At 44.7% G+C, this 18,920-nt stretch overlaps 2 protein-coding genes across 3 annotated transcripts; one reads left to right on the forward strand and one right to left on the reverse strand.

Moving 5' to 3' along the window:
* Nucleotides 1-629: 629 nt before the first annotated feature.
* Nucleotides 630-8,255, forward strand: LOC115129046 (tetraspanin-13-like). The gene is made up of 6 exons (XM_029659192.2): nt 630-931; nt 2,274-2,441; nt 3,102-3,182; nt 5,223-5,336; nt 5,540-5,650; nt 5,917-8,255. The coding sequence occupies exons 1-6, from the start codon at nt 869-871 to the stop codon at nt 5,989-5,991; spliced, it is 612 nt and encodes a 203-aa protein (XP_029515052.1). The 5' UTR covers nt 630-868; the 3' UTR covers nt 5,992-8,255.
* Nucleotides 8,256-8,481: 226 nt separating this feature from the next.
* On the reverse strand, nt 8,482-11,707 carry LOC115128579 (anterior gradient protein 2 homolog). Of its 2 annotated transcripts, none has more exons than XM_029658525.2 (8): nt 11,600-11,707; nt 10,825-10,961; nt 10,484-10,547; nt 10,235-10,287; nt 9,821-9,897; nt 9,560-9,623; nt 9,355-9,438; nt 8,482-9,098 (listed from the first exon to the last, which is right to left on the reverse strand). In XM_029658525.2, the coding sequence occupies exons 2-8, from the start codon at nt 10,946-10,948 to the stop codon at nt 9,049-9,051; spliced, it is 516 nt and encodes a 171-aa protein (XP_029514385.1). In that variant the 5' UTR covers nt 10,949-10,961; nt 11,600-11,707; the 3' UTR covers nt 8,482-9,048. The 2 variants fall into 2 exon arrangements, with proteins under 2 accessions (XP_029514385.1, XP_029514386.1); XM_029658526.2 differs by having other exon boundaries at nt 10,825-10,957; nt 11,600-11,695.
* Nucleotides 11,708-18,920: the final 7,213 nt, after the last annotated feature.

An 18,920-nucleotide genomic window follows, 5' to 3' on the forward strand; every position in this document is an offset into this window, starting at 1 on the left:
GCAACAGGGAGCTCCACTGTAGCTAGAGAATTACATCAGTGCCATACTGCTGCATCTACTGTCCGTGGATGTTTCTCAGAGCAGTATGTTGCCTCTAATATTCACTAGAGACAGAACCTGATTTCAGAATGTTTTTCCTTTACAATCCAGAGACAGAGTCCACACTCTTTGGGGTTGTCAGTTAATTGGTGCATTTAGGTCAAATGAATGCCTGAACAGCTTTCCCTGACATAGATATTGTGTGTTTGCGTTCCTGCCTGTGCGTTTTTCATTTGAGGATCTCTGGGTCTCCCCCTACCCCAACCTGTCTGTCGTTTTCCTGTCTGTTTAGGTGAGCAAGGAAATCCCAGCCATGCAGGGCTTCACTGACCCACAGAGGACGCTTAATTATTAATGAACTAGGCCTGCCTATGTCTGTAATGTGATGCTGGTCTTACATGCACATTCAATGGTAACCTCAACTAATTAGTCAGCTCCAGTTCTCATAAGGATATTTGGATATAGTGTATCATGTGTCCTCATGAATATTGATACAATGATCTTGTAATTTTTGTGTAGGCTATTTATCTGGAACGCATAGTCAACCTGCAGCTGCTGGAGCAGTCTGGCGGCCAGGACGTTCTGAAACGCGCACCCGCTCCAACGCCGCTCCGCAATTATTTGCATATCAATGACAAACGTTCTCCTTTAACCAATCAGCTTCCAGTGGAAGCTCCATCTCAACCTCCATTCTAGGCATGTCATCTCGCGACCAGACTTTGTAGTGGTGAAATTCGTAACCGTCTTGTTTAGGGTATTTTAATTTTGTTTTTACAAGGAATTACTTTATCTTATTATTCGTTTAGACTATTAAAAAAAAATCGCCAGGATGGGCTGCCTCGGATTCACCTGCTCCAAGCACTCCCTCTGTGCGCTCAATATCCTCTATGTTGTGAGTATACGGTTCAAGAATTTACCATATGGAGCATTATTATTCCACTGTAACAGGTTTTGGTTGTTGGGTTGGGTAGACTGACTATATGCTGCTTTTTATGCGGTCTGTACGGGTGTGTAAGAATTTATTTTGCCGTGCAGCCTATTGAAAACAATACATTGGGTCAGACCGGGCTCCCATGCTATTAATTATTCAAACTGAGCCGTTGTCTGGAATAAGATCTGCGTCTCCAGTTTGCCGAAGGCAACCTCGGCACGTCAAAATATTATAATTTATATTCACTATTTAGGTTAATGAATATTCAGAATAGCCTATATTATTTCCTGTTCATTTCCTATCTCTCCTGAGTCCTCTGACACTTTCCAATGTAAGTGTTCATCCTGTCTTTGCTCAGCTCAAACCATTCCTGATATATCTTATTGAGTGATAGTTACTGAAAACAACATAGTGTGTGTGTCTGTAGACTCCATAGCATTCCTGTCCAAATCCTCAACACAGGGCCTCCAATGTTTTGCAGTCTGAGAAATACAGGAGTGGTGGTGGCATCAAAACAGACTACAGTGGTGACCTAGATTTAAGATGAATGTATGTTTGCAGGCAAATAAATGCTGTCATGGTGGAAAATGATGTTCCGCTTTTGACTGTCACTTCTTCTGCCTCTAAAAGCATGTAGTCTGAGGTGTAGCCTGTGTCTGCTTCAATGTCCTCCTGACCAGTTTTACCATTGCAATTACATCACTCACTTTGTTTTATTACAAAAGCCTATCTGATTTGTGGTCAACATCCACTCTCTCTCTCTCTCCCTCTTTCTCTCCTCTCTCTCTCTCTCTCTCTCTCTCTCTCTCTCTCTCTGTCTCTCTCTCTCTCTCTCTCTCTCTCTCTCCCTCTCTCTCTCTCTCTCTCTCTCTCTCTCTCTCTCTCTCTCTCTCTGTCTCTCTCTGTCTCTCTCTCTCTCTCTCTCTCTCTCCCTCTCTCTCTCTCTCTCTCTCTCTCTCTCTCTCTCTCTCTCTCTCCCTGTCTCTCTCTCCCTGTCTCTCCCCCTCTCTCTCTCTCTCTCTCTCTCTCTCTCTCTCTCTCTCTCTCTCTCTCTCTCTCTCTCTCTCTCTCTCTCTCTCTCTCTCTCTCTCTCTCTCTCTCTCTCTCTCTCTCTCTCTCTCTCTCTCTCTCTCTCTCTGTCTCTCTCTCTCTCTCTGTCTCTCTCTGTCTCTCTCTCTCTGTCTCTCTCTCTCTCACACACAGACCATGTTTGACTGTGGAGAGTTCATACTTCATATAATGACCCATAGAGATCTATCACTTAGGGTCTTGGCTCTCTGTCCGTCCGTCCCTCCATTTCTAGATGGTGAGTCTGCTGATGATCGGCATCGCTGCATGGGGGAAGTGGTTCGGCCTGGTGTCAAGCTTCCAGGTGGTGGGCGGAGTCATCGGAGTGGGGGTGTTCCTGTTCTTGGTGGCGTTGGTCGGCCTCATCGGGGCCGTGAAGCACCACCAGGTCCTACTCTTCTTCGTATCCCAACCTTCCACCAAGGCAGACTTGACCTGACCCTAGACCCACTATATTTGGGGTCTAGAATTTGAATTATGGCTTGAGTATAGGTTTGGGGTTGGTTTTCAAGTCCATTAGATTGAGGCCTTGGGAAGGCTACGTGTTAAATTCAAGAGAACTGAAGTTTCAATTAAGCTTTTCAAATAGCTTCCGCAGATTGTCTGAATGAGACAATCCTCTACACGTCGTGCTTTACCCTCACCCATAGTGCTTTATTTCAATAGGACTCATAGCCCCTTGTTGTTTATCCATGACTTGTTTTCCAGGTTGTGCTGTTCTCTTCCCCCTGCCCTTCTGTATGTTGTTGGGAAATTCCTGCTGATCTTCCATTCATGCATGGCATGCACACGCAATGATATCTGTGAGACCAGGTCCGGCATGGTATTACACATTGTAGTCAGCCTGCATAGATACTCCTGACCCCTGACCCCTGCTGCTGTCTTTGTCATTATTACAGTACTATTATTATATTATTACATTACGTTATTACAGTATTACACAGTCATTAATAGTGTATTTCACACTCAAAATAATGAACCTCTGCCTTCGGAAGTGTGACGAACTGGGTTCAAAACTACAAACGCTCTGTGTTGAGTGTTGTTCCTTGACAGTGGAGCCCAGTATATGATCATCCTCTTCATGGTGTTCATCGTCCAGTTCTCCGTCTCCAGCGCCTGTCTGGCCATCAACAAGGACCAGCAGGTAGGAACCCAAACTGCTGTCAATCACAACAACCTTCTGCTAGGCGCTAGAGGAACAAAACCAACTTTTCAGACAAAACCCAGAAACCTTGTGATGAAATAGTAGATGGATACAAGACAACCTGTACTCCAGAACCATGATACAGTGTGTCTATAAGGATGTGAGCTGCATTTTGTGGCGAAATCTTAGAGCTAAAGGACCTCCTGTGTCTCTTCTCAGGCTTTTTAGTGTTCTGCACTGTGGTGTGTTCCGGTTCCATGCCGTATGGATTATATTTTTAGTGTTCTGCACTGTGGTGTGTTCCGGTTCCATGCCGTATGGATTATATTTTTAGTGTTCTGCACTGTGGTGTGTTCCGGTTCCATGCCGTATGGATTATATTTTTAGTGTTCTGCACTGTGGTGTGTTCCGGTTCCATGCCGTATGGATTATATTTTTAGTGTTCTGCACTGTGGTGTGTTCCGGTTCCATGCCGTATGGATTATATTTTTAGTGTTCTGCACTGTGGTGTGTTCCGGTTCCATGCCGTATGGATTATATTTTTAGTGTTCTGCACTGTGGTGTGTTCCGGTTCCGTATGGATTATATTTTTAGTGTTCTCCATCCGGTTCCCGTATGGATTATATTTTTAGTGTTCTGCACTGTGGTGTGTTCCGGTTCCATGCCGTATGGATTATATTTTTAGTGTTCTGCACTGTGGTGTGTTCCGGTTCCATGCCGTATGGATTATATTTTAGTGTTCTGCACTGTGTGTGTTGTTCCATGCCGTATGGATTATATTTTTAGTGTTCTGCACTGTGGTGTGTTCCGGTTCCATGCCGTATGGATTATATTTTTAGTGTTCTGCACTGTGGTGTGTTCCGGTTCCATGCCGTATGGATTATATTTTTAGTGTTCTGCACTGTGGTGTGTTCCGGTTCCATGCCGTATGGATTATATTTTTAGTGTTCTCCACTGTGGTGTGTTCCGGTTCCATGCCGTATGGATTATATTTTTAGTGTTCTCCACTGTGGTGTGTTCCGGTTCCATGCCGTATGGATTATATTTTTAGTGTTCTCCACTGTGGTGTGTTCCGGTTCCATGCCGTATGGATTATATTTTTAGTGTTCTCCACTGTGGTGTGTTCCGGTTCCATGCCGTATGGATTATATTTTTAGTGTTCTACTGTGTTCTCCACTGGATTATATTTTTGTGTGTGTTCCGGTTCCATGCCGTATGGATTATATTTTTAGTGTTCTCCACTGTGGTGTGTTCCGGTTCCATGCCGTATGGATTATATTTTTGGATTATATTTTATATTTTTGTGTTCTCCACTGTGGTGTGTTCCGGTTCCATGCCGTATGGATTATATATTTTTAGTGTTCTCCACTGTGGTGTGTTCCGGTTCCATGCCGTATGGATTATATTTTTAGTGTTCTCCACTGTGGTGTGTTCCGGTTCCATGCCGTATGGATTATATTTTTAGTGTTCTCCACTGTGGTGTGTTCCGGTTCCATGCCGTATGGATTATATTTTTAGTGTTCTCCACTGTGGTGTGTTCCGGTTCCATGCCGTATGGATTATATTTTTAGTGTTCTCCACTGTGGTGTGTTCCGGTTCCATGCCGTATGGATTATATTTTTAGTGTTCTCCACTGTGGTGTGTTCCGGTTCCATGCCGTATGGATTATATTTTTAGTGTTCTCCACTGTGGTGTGTTCCGGTTCCATGCCGTATGGATTATATTTTGTTACTGTGGTGTGTTCGGTTCCACGTATGGATTATATTTTTAGTGTTCTCCACTGTGGTGTGTTCCGGTTCCATGCCGTATGGATTATATTTTTAGTGTTCTCCACTGTGGTGTGTTCCGGTTCCATGCCGTATGGATTCTATTTTAGAAGTAGATCACTATATTATCCAGACTGACCTCCATCCGGTTCTAGAACAGCTGACTACCTTCCAGATGTCTGGTCCTGTGCATACAGGCATTGTAATACACTCATACACACAGATATAACTGCATCTATGGTGGTCAGTGCCTGCGGTTGTACCCCTGTTTTAGGAACACCTGTTGGAGGTGGGATGGAACAACTCTCACACCACCCAGAGAGACGTAGAGAAGAGTCTCAACTGCTGTGGCTTCTACTACGTAGACAACAACGGAACCTGCGATGCTGTGAGCGTGACCGAGTGAACCCTCTGTTGCACTGGATCTACTGTCACATGTCCCGAGCTCTGTTTGTGCATGCCAAGATGTATAATTACAATGAAAGAACAAGTTTTTACGCATACAGTTTCTGATGATATTAGTTGCTGTGTATTCAGTATTGTGGCTGTGAAGCAGTTTTCCTGACTAAATGTTTCTTTGTCCCTCTACAGGCCTGTTTCCCCAACCACTCCTGTTCACCGTGTGCTGAGCAGATCCAGGAGCATGCAGGAGAGGTGCTGCGCTTTGTGGGGGGGATAGGCCTCTTCTTCAGCTTCACTGAGGTGAGATTGCCCTTTATATACAGTCAGGGGAGTGTTCTGCTGTATCAATCAAGCAATCAATCAATTTAACTTATATAGTATTTTAAAATAGTGCTTTTGTCTTTACAGTAAACTAGCCTATTTTGAGGTGCAGTTCATGAAATCTAATAGGTAATGAAAATGTAGCTATGTACAGTATGTAATCTATTTGTAGGTGAGCAGCATAAAACTGGGCCCAGTAATGCTTGTTATTTTGACCTCTGAATGTTTTATTTGTCCTTTTTCAGATCCTGGGGGTGTGGCTAACGTACCGGTACAGGAACCAGAAGGACCCTCGAGCGAATCCCAGTGCCTTCCTGTAACCGTTGGCAACTGCTGGCTTTGTACCCCGCTCTTGGAGTGGCCAACTTTCCTCCTGGAGAGCTACTGGTTGTGCAGGCTTTTGCTTCAGCCCTACTCTAACTGTGACACTAAAACAACTGATTCTTAACAAATTAGCTGCTCATTGGAGCCTTGTTCAGCTGAATCAGTTGTGTTAGTTAAAGCAGGGCCGGAGTAAAAGCCTGCACACCAAGTAGCTCTCCAGGTGGAGGAGGGCTAGCCGCCTGTTTTAGGGGCTGTGTTTGTAAATAAGCGAGTGACTTGTGTGTGTTTTCACCAGCTGAGCAAAGCGGTAGCTCTTTGTGTGGTGTTACATGATGTGATTGTTTTTCCAGAATGTGGTGTGTGTCTGGAAAATAACTGGGTCATGTTCATTAGGCACCAAACGGAAGACGGAGGAACAAGCTTCACTTGTCGAATAGGAAACGCTCCTTTACACTTTCCGTTGCTAAATGTTTTCCGTGGTGTGCCCTAATGAACACAACCCTGTGTATATTAAAGATGCTGCATGAGCCTATTACCCTAATAGGACACCTTAAACCACTCCCAATCAGAACCATATCCTGTATACACTGAGTGTACAAAACATTAAGAACACCTTCCTAATATTGAGTTGCAGCCTCAATTCGTCAGGGCATGGACTCTACAAGGTGTCGAAAGCATTCCACAGGGATGCTGGTCCATGTTGACTTCAATGCTTCTCACAGTTGTGTCAAGTTGGCTGGATGCCCTTTGGGTGGTGGACCATTGTTGATATACATGGAAAACTGTTGAACATGAAAAACCCAGCAGTGTTGCTTGCAGTTCTTGACACAAATCAGTGCGCCTGGCACCTGCTACCTTACCTGTTCAAAGGAAGGCACATCAATCTTTTGTCTTGCAAATTCACCCTCAATGTCTCAATTGTTTCAAGGCTTAAAAACACTTATTTACCCCCCCCCACCACCCACCCCCACCGTTCATCTACACTGATTGAAGTGGATTTAACAAGTGACATCAATAACAGATCATAGCTTTCACCTGGATTCACCTGGTCAGTCTTTGTCATGGAAAGAGCAGGTGTCCTTAATGTTTTGTGCACTCCTTGTCTATCCTCTCATATACAGAGGCTCAGGCTTTTGCTTCTGGTGACAAATCTCGAGAAATGAACATTTTCAGATACCACATTTGATATTTGACACACCCTTGATGGGCAAGCGTTCAGTATGCTCAGACCTGTATTAAAGTGAACTGTGATGTTGTGACTACTGAATGACTCCTGTATTACAGATAGCTGACATGATGAAGAACAGTTAGCATTATTTTGTGCGCATGTCGACTGAAGATGTCATTGAATATTTGTACTTTTGATTTGAATCCATCAGTAACTGAAGGACTGTAGGATGCCGTTGATAATTGTATGCTGTAACTTCATAACTACAACTATTTAAGCAGCTTGTTGTTGCCTTTACTTTAAGTCATTATGTTACACAGCATTTGCATTTTTTTGTGTTCTGAATGTTTATTTCTGACACAAATAACCTGAAAATTCCTAATGATTTGAAATCAGAAAAAACAAGGGATACTTCAAGGGATTTTGGCAACGATGCCTGTTATCTACTTCCCCAGACTCAAATGAATATGTGGAGACCATTTTTATGTCTCTGTGTCCGTTATGAAGGAAGTTAGAGGTTGTTTTGTGAGCCATTTCAAACTAGCATTAGCGCAACGACTAGAAGTCTTTGGGTATCTACCAGCATGCTAGCAGACACCCATAGACTTCCAGTCATTGAGCTAGCGCTAGTTAGCAACTTCCTTCCAACTGCACGCAGACACATAAAAAGGGTATCCATGAATTCATCTGATTCTGGAGAAGTGGATAAAAGGCCTCATTGCCAAACTCCTAAAGTGTCCCTTTAAGAGTCAATTGCTCATGCTGTCTGAATATCAGTATGAAATGCTTGGGAAGACTGACATGTGAAAGAAGAGATGAGCTTTGTTCTGCTGATAGTGTTACAAAGCCTGGCAGTCGATTGTGTGTGTGTGCGTGCGTGTACATAGGTGCGTGTGCTCATGCGTGTGGGTCTGTGCAAGTGTGCGTGTATGTCTGTTGTATCAGTTACCTTGGCTTGTGCCTTTTGCATGTCTCCTATACTAGTGTATACTTCTGCTTCCACCTCCCTGGTGGTTCTGTGAACTACAACATACCTGAGCCTTTGTACAAGAAATCTCAATTAAATAGAAAGGTCAAAAAATATATATTTCATACACTGTTTCTGTTCTTTAGTTTTCCTTTCAACAATAAGTAACTCCATTCCCACCAATGCCCAGTCAAGTTGACCAATTAGATTTTTTTTTCCTGAAAGTTCACTGGGTTTGTTGGGCTCAGTTTCCACAGAAACCAGTGGCATTCAATGACGTTGCAAAATGTAGAGCTCAGCTCACAGCAGTAGCCTAACCCTTTCCAAGAAACTCTCAAATCTCTACAGAAGTGGAATGACAAAATAATGCTTTTATTTGCTAAATGACATATTAGATTCCCATGAACTTATTGCATTGCAATATTATAGTACTACATGACATTACTAAGAATCATGTGTGGGTGTGTCATTCCCTCACTGGCCCCGCCCATTCAGGATGTGACCAGGATGTCAGCACTCACTCCCTAACTACACAAACACAAACACACGGATTCATTCACACCCACTGTGTGTTTTTTTTCCAATGGCCCTTTTAACCTGAGTCATTGTCATGAAGGGTGGAAGGACTGAATTACATTTTCCAATGAGACACAAATAATTTCATAATTGCACTATATTTAATAAAAAGACATCTCAGATGTACAGCAATACATTACAAAGACAGAGAAGTTCAGGAAAAATAACAGAATTTAAAAAACGTTTTGTGAAAGTGAAGACTAGTTCTTTCCAGTGCTTAGGTTTACATGGTGACAGTATGCCACTGGCTGACTCCTAGGCTCCAGAGAACGTTCAGACAATGTTCGGAGAACCTCTGAAGTCGCAGGCCAAAGGTCATGGGGTTACATGATGAGTCAGTGCTTACAACTCAGTCTTCAGCAGCTTCTTGGCCTTCTGCATGTTGCTCAGTACTACAGGGAGAAGGGAAATGAAGAGTATGTCACTCAGGAGCAGGTTGTTTCTCACAACGGCAACATTTTCTAATCTCTGAATGAATTATAAAACAATCTGAATACACTTAGTAATACCTTACATTAATAAAAACGTAGACATGTGTATAAATGCTTAAACATTTACAATCTATGAAATACAGATTTATTAAATGTATGTAAACCGTTAGTATGCAATGAAACAGTCAAAAGGGAGATAAGATCAAGTTGTACTCACAGAGTTTGATGTCAGAAGGCTCATAGGCGTACATACGGTTGGAGTAGCGCCCTGTGATGTCAGCTCTCACTGTCATAGAGGGATCTGAGGAGAGAGCGATAACTATTGGTTAAAATCTGTTGCTTTTGTTTGATGCCATCATAAACTAAATAATGACATTCCTTCTCATGTAATGCTGCTGGGAAAATGTGACATTTTCACTCACCGACAAAGATGATTCTAGGGACATACTGGCCATCAGGGGAAAGGTGCTTGTCTGTGGTTTCATACTGATAACAGGGAAAGAAACACATATCAATGATTTGCTTCTTAATACTAAAAGTCAGGTCAACAAAAAATAAATAACAGTGTCCTAAAATACTCATATAAATCAAACCATAGAATCATCAAATCTAATAGATCAAAAGGGAAGAAATCTAGGTATTGATTCTGACAATGTTTTCCAAAGACTTCATTTACAACTCACCACCAGATTGAGGACGATGAGGTCTTCATCAGCCACCTTCTGGATGTCCTTGTCTTCAGCGAAGACCTTCTTCATGGCTGGATTCATGGAAGACATCATGAAAGACGTTATAAAAAGTGATACATTGACTTAAGAGATGTCCATACATGGCAGCAGGATGTAAGAGGTGTATACCACCTTGGCAAACAGAGCCATGTTTGTTCTACTACGAGTTTGATAATGGCTGTTTAAACAAGTCCTGGTTTCTAATACAACCGAATGATGCATCACGATTTGGGAGAATAGCAGGATGCAAATAATACTCATAAAAGCCAAGGGAGGGACATTGACCTGTGGTCTGTTCAGGAAGGTGCAACAGAGTGGCAGCTTATTTGCTATAGGTCAGGGGTTAGAGGTTAAAGGTCAGGGTCTTACATGCACTGTGAGGACAGTCCTCCAGGTGGAAGATGACCATCAGAGGCTTGTTCCTATGGAGACAAATTAGTTCTGGTTACAGAATAAAAATAGAATATAAATCCTTGAAATGTATTTGTTTTGTTAAGTGTATTTATCAGCCATCTAGATCTGTTACATCAATGTGAAATAACACCTTGTTCCCTATTTTCAACTTCATAAAAAGTAGGGTGCCGTTTCGTATGTAGCCATAAACGTTTGTTCACTCACTGTGCCCTGGCCCAGTACAGAGCCTCCTCATAGGTCTGAGCCCAGATTAGTTGATCACCCCAGCCTATAGGAGACAGTCAGGAAGAACAGTGTCAGTGCAACAGTTTCAGTACAACATTAAAGAACATTCAGGTAGAGATATATTGTTTAGAACAGACATGCCTCTACTGACATGTAGAACAAGGAAGCGCATGTCAGCTCTTTTCATTAGATATCTCCGACCACACTGATCTTACAGAGCTTTGAGAATGAGGAAAAGGAGAATGTGTACTCATTCATTCATTCCTTAACAACACTATACACTGTGATAAGCTTTGGAAATAGTAAGGGGAGAGTGTTACCTCTGGAGAGAGTCTGAGGAATCCTCTTCCCCCTCTTGGCGATGTTCTTCTCAGGCTTAGCCAGAGATGAAGACACGGCTATGGCCACCAGGACCAACAGCACCGACAGCAGACCTCGGATCATGATTACTACCTTTCTGGAAGGAAACAGAGTTCAATAAGCATCTCAGAGTAGGTAGGAGGTAGGATCAGGTCCCCACTGCCCAAATCATTTTAATCATTATAATCTACAAGTCAAAAGTTTTATTTATTTATTTAATTGGGCAAGTCAGTTAAGAACAAATTCTTATTTTCAATGACGGCCTAGGAACAGTGGGTTAAATGCCTGTTCAGGGGCAGAACGACAGATTGGTACCTTGTCAGCTCGGGGGTTTGAACTTGCAACCTTCCGGTTACTAGTCCAACGCTCTAACCACTAGGATACCCTGCCGCCCAAAAGTGATCCTATATCAGCACTCCTATTCTGAATCATTGTGAATATGGGCCCAGATAACACAAAACTGCACAGAGAGTCTACTTCTATTTGCATACTATTATAACTCAACAGTATAGCTGAGGGAAAACAATATGAAGATCCATGCAGAATTACAAATAATTGCACATCTATTCAGATTTGTTCAAGTTGTTGAAGACTGAAAGACAGAAAAAGTTCACAGCATTTCAAGGCACATTTACCAGACAAAGGATCAGATGGATGGATTAGGGATGGTGAAGAGAGATGTGTGGTTAGAGAATAAGGCTTCCATTGTGGTGGAGGGAGAGATCCATTTCCTACCTGTTCTCTGTGGCACCTTTGTGTGTCTCCTGTGTTCTGCAGCTCCTCGTTCTGCTGTGTCCCTTCTCTCTCACCTGGACCTGCTCTTATACACCGGCCCTAAGCTCTCATGCTGACCCCTCCCACCAACCCTCACCTCTCCCTCTCTCCTCCCACAGCTCTGATTGAATGTGTGTCTACTGTGTAGGTAAGCAGCTCTGATTGAATGTGTGTGGACTGCGGAGGTAGGCAGCGTAATGGATTCTAGAACTTTCACTTTCTCTCCCTTCCATCGCTATCGGACACAGGCTTTTAAAGACATATTAAGCCTGGTTAAAATGTTTGCCCTGAGTTGGATATGATAGTGTTGTCATGTACGTTTTCATGGAGTTTTACACAAAGAATGTGTAACGGAACTGTTGAATCATAATAGTTGGCTCAGATCCAAGGACAAGTCAGCATTAAATCGAGGAATCTGATATACCGGGGCTACTAGTCAGTTCATGATTGGTTCAGGTCAGATCCGTGAGATTGACATCATTCTCAATAAATTAACTTTCCTAAAGTAAACAAAAACCTTTAATAGGTTTGAAGGGGGAAGTTCATCCATTTTTACGTGGCCTTATTTTCACTCTTTCTGTGCTTGTAGTTGATCCCCCAAACCATTTTGTTTTGGTTAGAGAAAATTGGCTGTCACATTTTGTTATAACTATAATGCAGTAGGAAAATATGAAAATGTGTCTAAAGCATGTTAGAAAACATTCTAAAACATCACAATCCCATTCTGAATGATGTCTCTGCACAATTTTATTTTTCAAAGATGTTCTGCTGTGCCATAAATTCATGTTTGAATGATGCAAATATGGATTTATGGGACAGTGGGGGAAAAGATCGGACGTAATATGAATCTGATTACATCAGAATCTCATTCTGAATGATGTCTCTGCTCAAATTGTGAAAAAAAATGTCTGCTGTCCCATAAATCCATATTTGCATCTCGTTGTAAACACAATCATGCAAACATGGATTTAGGGCACAGTGGAACCTCTTATTGTGCAGAGACATCATTCAGAATGGGATTATGATGTAATATGAGTTGGTGTGGAGTGTTTTAGAATGGGTTTTAGACACATTCTCTAAACTAATTGTAGTCAATGTCAAGTGATGACAGTTTAGGGCATCAGAAGCACAGAAAGATTGAATGTGTGAACCTCCCCTTTGGTGTTTGTACTTTTAGTGTAATATTGGATCAACTGTTTGTAGTGATGTAAAGGGTCATTGTGCACCAACATGGTGTTCTGATCACGTTTCAGGTAAGACCCAGATGCAGACAGTGTTGAAGTAACAAAAGTTTATTACTAGAACAGGGACAGGCAAAACGACAGGTCAAGGGCAGGGAGAGGTCAGTAATCCTGATCAGAGTCAAAGGGTACAGAACAGTCTCAGTGTCAGGGCAGGCAGAGGTCAGTAATCCAGATCAGAGTCAAAAGGTACAGAACAGTCTCAGTGTCAGGGCAGGCAGAGGTCAGTAATCCAGATCAGAGTCAAAAGGTACAGAACAGTCTCAGGGTCAGGGCAGGGAGAGGTCAGTAATCCAGATCAGAGTCAAAAGGTACAGAACAGTCTCAGGGTCAGGGCAGGCAGAGGTCAGTAATCCAGCTCAGAGTCAAAAGGTACAGAACAGTCTCAGGGTCAGGGCAGGGAGAAGTCAGTAATCCAGATCAGAGTCAAAAGGTACAGAACAGTCTCAGGGTCAGGGCAGGCAGAGGTCAGTAATCCAGATCAGAGTCAAAAGGTACAGAACAGTCTCAGGGTCAGGGCATGCAGAGGTCAGTAATCCTGATCAGAGTCAAAGGGTACAGAACAGTCTCAGGGTCAGGGCAAGGAGAGGTCAGTAATCCAGCTCAGAGTCAAAAGGTACAGAACAGTCTCAGTGTCAGGGCAGGCAGAGGTCAGTAATCCAGCTCAGAGTCAAAAGGTATAGAACAGTCTCAGGGTCAGGGCAAGGAGAGGTCAGTAATCCAGCTCAGAGTCAAAAGGTACAGAACAGTCTCAGGGTCAGGGCAGGCAGAGGTCAGTAATCCAGATCAGAGTCAAAAGGTACAGAACAGTCTCAGTGTCAGGGCAGGGAGAGGTCAGTAATCCAGATCAGAGTCAAAAGGTACAGAACAGTCTCAGTGTCAGGGCAGGGAGAGGTCAGTAATCCAGATCAGAGTCAAAAGGTACAGAACAGTCTCAGGGTCAGGGCAGATAGAGGTCAGTAATCCAGATCAGAGTCAAAAGGTACAGAACAGTCTCAGGGTCAGGGCAGTGAGAGGTCAGTAATCCAGATCAGAGTCAAAAGGTACAGAACAGTCTCAGGGTCAGGGCAGGGAGAGGTCAGTAATCCAGATCAGAGTCAAAAGGTACAGAACAGTCTCAGGGTCAGGGCAGGGAGAGGTCAGTAATCCAGCTCAGAGTCAAAAGGTACAGAACAGTCTCAGTGTCAGGGCAGGCAGAGGTCAGTAATCCAGATCAGAGTCAAAGGTACAGAACAGTCTCAGTGTCAGGGCAGGGAGAGGTCAGTAATCCAGATCAGAGTCAAAAGGTACAGAACAGTCTCAGGGTCAGGGCAGGCAGAGGTCAGTAATCCAGCTCAGAGTCAAAAGGTACAGAACAGTCTCAGGGTCAGGGCAGGGAGAGGTCAGTAATCCAGCTCAGAGTCAAAAGGTACAGAACAGTCTCAGGGTCAGGGCAGGGAGAGGTCAGTAATCCAGATCAGAGTCAAAAGGTACAGAACAGTCTCAGGGTCAGGGCAGGGAGAGGTCAGTAATCCAGCTCAGAGTCAAAAGGTACAGAACAGTCTCAGTGTCAGGGCAGGGAGAGGTCAGTAATCCAGCTCAGAGTCAAAAGGTACAGAACAGTCTCAGGGTCAGGGCATGCAGAGGTCAGTAATCCTGATCAGAGTCAAAGGGTACAGAACAGTCTCAGGGTCAGGGCAGGGAGAGGTCAGTAATCCTGCTCAGAGTCAAAAGGTACAGAACAGTCTCAGTGTCAGGGCAGGCAGAGGTCAGTAATCCAGCTCAGAGTCAAAAGGTATAGAACAGTCTCAGGGTCAGGGCATGCAGAGGTCAGTAATCTAGATCAGAGTCAAAAGGTACAGAACAGTCTCAGGGTCAGGGCAGGCAGAGGTCAGTAATCCAGATCAGAGTCAAAAGGTACAGAACAGTCTCAGTGTCAGGGCAGGCAGAGGTCAGTAATCCAGATCAGAGTCAAAAGGTACAGAACAGTCTCAGGGTCAGGGCATGCAGAGGTCAGTAATCCAGATCAGAGTCAAAAGGTACAGAACAGTCTCAGTGTCAGGGCAGGCAGAGGTCAGTAATCCAGCTCAGAGTCAAAAGGTACAGAACAGTCTCAGGGTCAGGGCAGGCAGAGGTCAGTAATCCAGATCAGAGTCAAAAGGTACAGAACAGTCTCAGTGTCAGGGCAGGCAGAGGTCAGGAATCCAGATCAGAGTCAAAAGGTACAGAACAGTCTCAGGGTCAGGGCAGATAAGAGGTCAGTAATCCAGATCAGAGTCAAAAGGTACAGAACAGTCTCAGGGTCAGGGCAGGGAGAGGTCAGTAATCCAGATCAGAGTCAAAAGGTACAGAACAGTCTCAGTGTCAGGGCAGGGAGAGGTCAGTAATCCAGATCAGAGTCAAAAGGTACAGAACAGTCTCAGTGTCAGGGCAGGGAGAGGTCAGTAATCCAGATCAGAGTCAAAAGGTACAGAACAGTCTCAGGGTCAGGGCAGGGAGAGGTCAGTAATCCAGCTCAGAGTCAAAAGGTACAGAACAGTCTCAGTGTCAGGGCAGGCAGAGGTCAGTAATCCAGATCAGAGTCAAAAGGTACAGAACAGTCTCAGTGTCAGGGCAGGGAGAGGTCAGTAATCCAGATCAGAGTCAAAAGGTACAGAACAGTCTCTGGGTCAGGGCAGGCAGAGGTCAGTAATCCAGATCAGAGTCAAAAGGTACAGAACAGTCTCAGGGTCAGGGCATGCAGAGGTCAGTAATCCTGATCAGAGTCAAAGGGTACAGAACAGTCTCAGGGTCAGGGCAAGGAGAGGTCAGTAATCCAGCTCAGAGTCAAAAGGTACAGAACAGTCTCAGTGTCAGGGCAGGCAGAGGTCAGTAATCCAGCTCAGTCAAAAGGTATAGAACAGTCTCAGGGTCAGGGCAAGGAGAGGTCAGTAATCCAGCTCAGAGTCAAAAGGTACAGAACAGTCTCAGGGTCAGGGCAGGCAGAGGTCAGTAATCCAGATCAGAGTCAAAAGGTACAGAACAGTCTCAGTGTCAGGGCAGGGAGAGGTCAGTAATCCAGATCAGAGTCAAAAGGTATAGAACAGTCTCAGTCAGGGCATGCAGAGGTCAGTAATCCAGATCAGAGTCAAAAGGTACAGAACAGTCTCAGTGTCAGGGCAGGGAGAGGTCAGTAATCCAGATCAGAGTCAAAAGGTACAGAACAGTCTCAGGGTCAGGGCAGATAGAGGTCAGTAATCCAGATCAGAGTCAAAAGGTACAGAACAGTCTCAGGGTCAGGGCAGGAGAGGTCAGTAATCCAGATCAGAGTCAAAAGGTACAGAACAGTCTCAGGGTCAGGGCAGGGAGAGGTCAGTAATCCAGATCAGAGTCAAAAGGTACAGAACAGTCTCAGTGTCAGGGCAGGGAGAGGTCAGTAATCCAGATCAGAGTCAAAAGGTACAGAACAGTCTCAGGGTCAGGGCAGGGAGAGGTCAGTAATCCAGCTCAGAGTCAAAAGGTACAGAACAGTCTCAGTGTCAGGGCAGGCAGAGGTCAGTAATCCAGATCAGAGTCAAAAGGTACAGAACAGTCTCAGTGTCAGGGCAGGGAGAGGTCAGTAATCCAGATCAGAGTCAAAAGGTACAGAACAGTCTCAGGGTCAGGGCAGGCAGAGGTCAGTAATCCAGCTCAGAGTCAAAAGGTACAGAACAGTCTCAGGGTCAGGGCAGGGAGAGGTCAGTAATCCAGCTCAGAGTCAAAAGGTACAGAACAGTCTCAGGGTCAGGGCAGGGAGAGGTCAGTAATCCAGATCAGAGTCAAAAGGTACAGAACAGTCTCAGGGTCAGGGCAGGGAGAGGTCAGTAATCCAGCTCAGAGTCAAAAGGTACAGAACAGTGTCAGGGTCAGGGCAGGGAGAGGTCAGTAATCCAGATCAGAGTCAAAGGTACAGAACAGTCTCAGGGTCAGGGCAGGCAGAGGTCAGTAATCCAGCTCAGAGTCAAAAGGTACAGAACAGTCTCAGGGTCAGGGCATGCAGAGGTCAGTAATCCAGATCAGAGTCAAAAGGTACAGAACAGTCTCAGGGTCAGGGCAGGCAGAGGTCAGTAATCCAGATCAGAGTCAAAAGGTACAGAACAGTCTCAGTGTCAGGGCAGGCAGAGGTCAGTAATCCAGATCAGAGTCAAAAGGTACAGAACAGTCTCAGTGTCAGGGCAGGGAGAGGTCAGTAATCCAGCTCAGAGTGAAAAGGTACAGAACAGTCTCAGTGTCAGGGCAGGCAGAGGTCAGTAATCCAGCTCAGAGTCAAAAGGTACAGAACAGTCTCAGGGTCAGGGCATGCAGAGGTCAGTAATCCAGATCAGAGTCAAAAGGTACAGAACAGTCTCAGTGTCAGGGCAGGCAGAGGTCAGTAATCCAGCTCAGAGTCAAAAGGTACAGAACAGTCTCAGGGTCAGGGCAGGCAGAGGTCAGTAATCCAGATCAGAGTCAAAAGGTACAGAACAGTCTCAGTGTCAGGGCAGGGAGAGGTCAGGAATCCAGATCAGAGTCAAAAGGTACAGAACAGTCTCAGGGTCAGGGCAGATAGAGGTCAGTAATCCAGATCAGAGTCAAAAGGTACAGAACAGTCTCAGGGTCAGGGCAGGGAGAGGTCAGTAATCCAGATCAGAGTCAAAAGGTACAGAACAGTCTCAGTGTCAGGGCAGGGAGAGGTCAGTAATCCAGATCAGAGTCAAAAGGTACAGAACAGTCTCAGGGTCAGGGCAGGGAGAGGTCAGTAATCCAGATCAGAGTCAAAAGGTACAGAACAGTCTCAGTGTCAGGGCAGGGAGAGGTCAGTAATCCAGATCAGAGTCAAAAGGTACAGAACAGTCTCAGTGTCAGGGCAGGCAGAGGTCAGTAATCCAGATCAGAGTCAAAAGGTACAGAACAGTCTCAGTGTCAGGGCAGGGAGAGGTCAGTAATCCAGATCAGAGTCAAAAGGTACAGAACAGTCTCTGGGTCAGGGCAGGCAGAGGTCAGTAATCCAGCTCAGAGTCAAAAGGTACAGAACAGTCTCAGGGTCAGGGCAGGGAGAGGTCAGTAATCCAGCTCAGAGTCAAAAGGTACAGAACAGTCTCAGGGTCAGGGCAGGGAGAGGTCAGTAATCCAGATCAGAGTCAAAAGGTACAGAACAGTCTCAGGGTCAGGGCAGGGAGAGGTCAGTAATCCAGCTCAGAGTCAAAAGGTACAGAACAGTGTCAGGGTCAGGGCAGGGAGAGGTCAGTAATCCAGATCAGAGTCAAAGGTACAGAACAGTCTCAGGGTCAGGGCAGGCAGAGGTCAGTAATCCAGCTCAGAGTCAAAAGGTACAGAACAGTCTCAGGGTCAGGGCAGGGAGAGGTCAGTAATCCAGATCAGAGTCAAAAGGTACAGAACAGTCTCAGGGTCAGGGCAGGGAGAGGTCAGTAATCCAGCTCAGAGTCAAAAGGTACAGAACAGTGTCAGGGTCAGGGCAGGGAGAGGTCAGTAATCCAGATCAGAGTCAAAGGTACAGAACAGTCTCAGGGTCAGGGCAGGCAGAGGTCAGTAATCCAGCTCAGAGTCAAAAGGTACAGAACAGTCTCAGGGTCAGGGCAGGGAGAGGTCAGTAAATCCAGATCAGAGTCAAAAGGTACAGAACAGTCTCAGGGTCAGGGCAGGGAGAGGTCAGTAATCCAGATCAGAGTCAAAAGGTACAGAACAGTCTCAGGGTCAGGGCAGGCAGAGGTCAGTAATCCAGGGTGTTGTTTTATTTTTTTATTTCACCATAATTTAACCAGGTAGGCCAGATGAGAACAAGTTCTCATTTACAACTGCGACCTGGCCAAGATAAAGCAAAGCAGTTCGACACAAACAACAACACAGAGTTACACATGGAATAAACAAACATACAGTCAATAATACAGTAGAAAAATCTATATACAGCATGTGCAAATAAGGTAGGATAAGAGAGGTAAAGCAATAAAGAGGCCATGGTGGCGAAGTCATTACAATATAGCAATTAACACCGGAGTGATAAAATGTGCAGATGAACCTTTTGAGGATCTGAGGACTCATGCCAA

This window comes from Oncorhynchus nerka, linkage group LG4, assembly GCF_034236695.1.
Source record: "Oncorhynchus nerka isolate Pitt River linkage group LG4, Oner_Uvic_2.0, whole genome shotgun sequence".
NCBI classification, from domain to species: Eukaryota; Metazoa; Chordata; class Actinopteri; order Salmoniformes; family Salmonidae; genus Oncorhynchus; species Oncorhynchus nerka.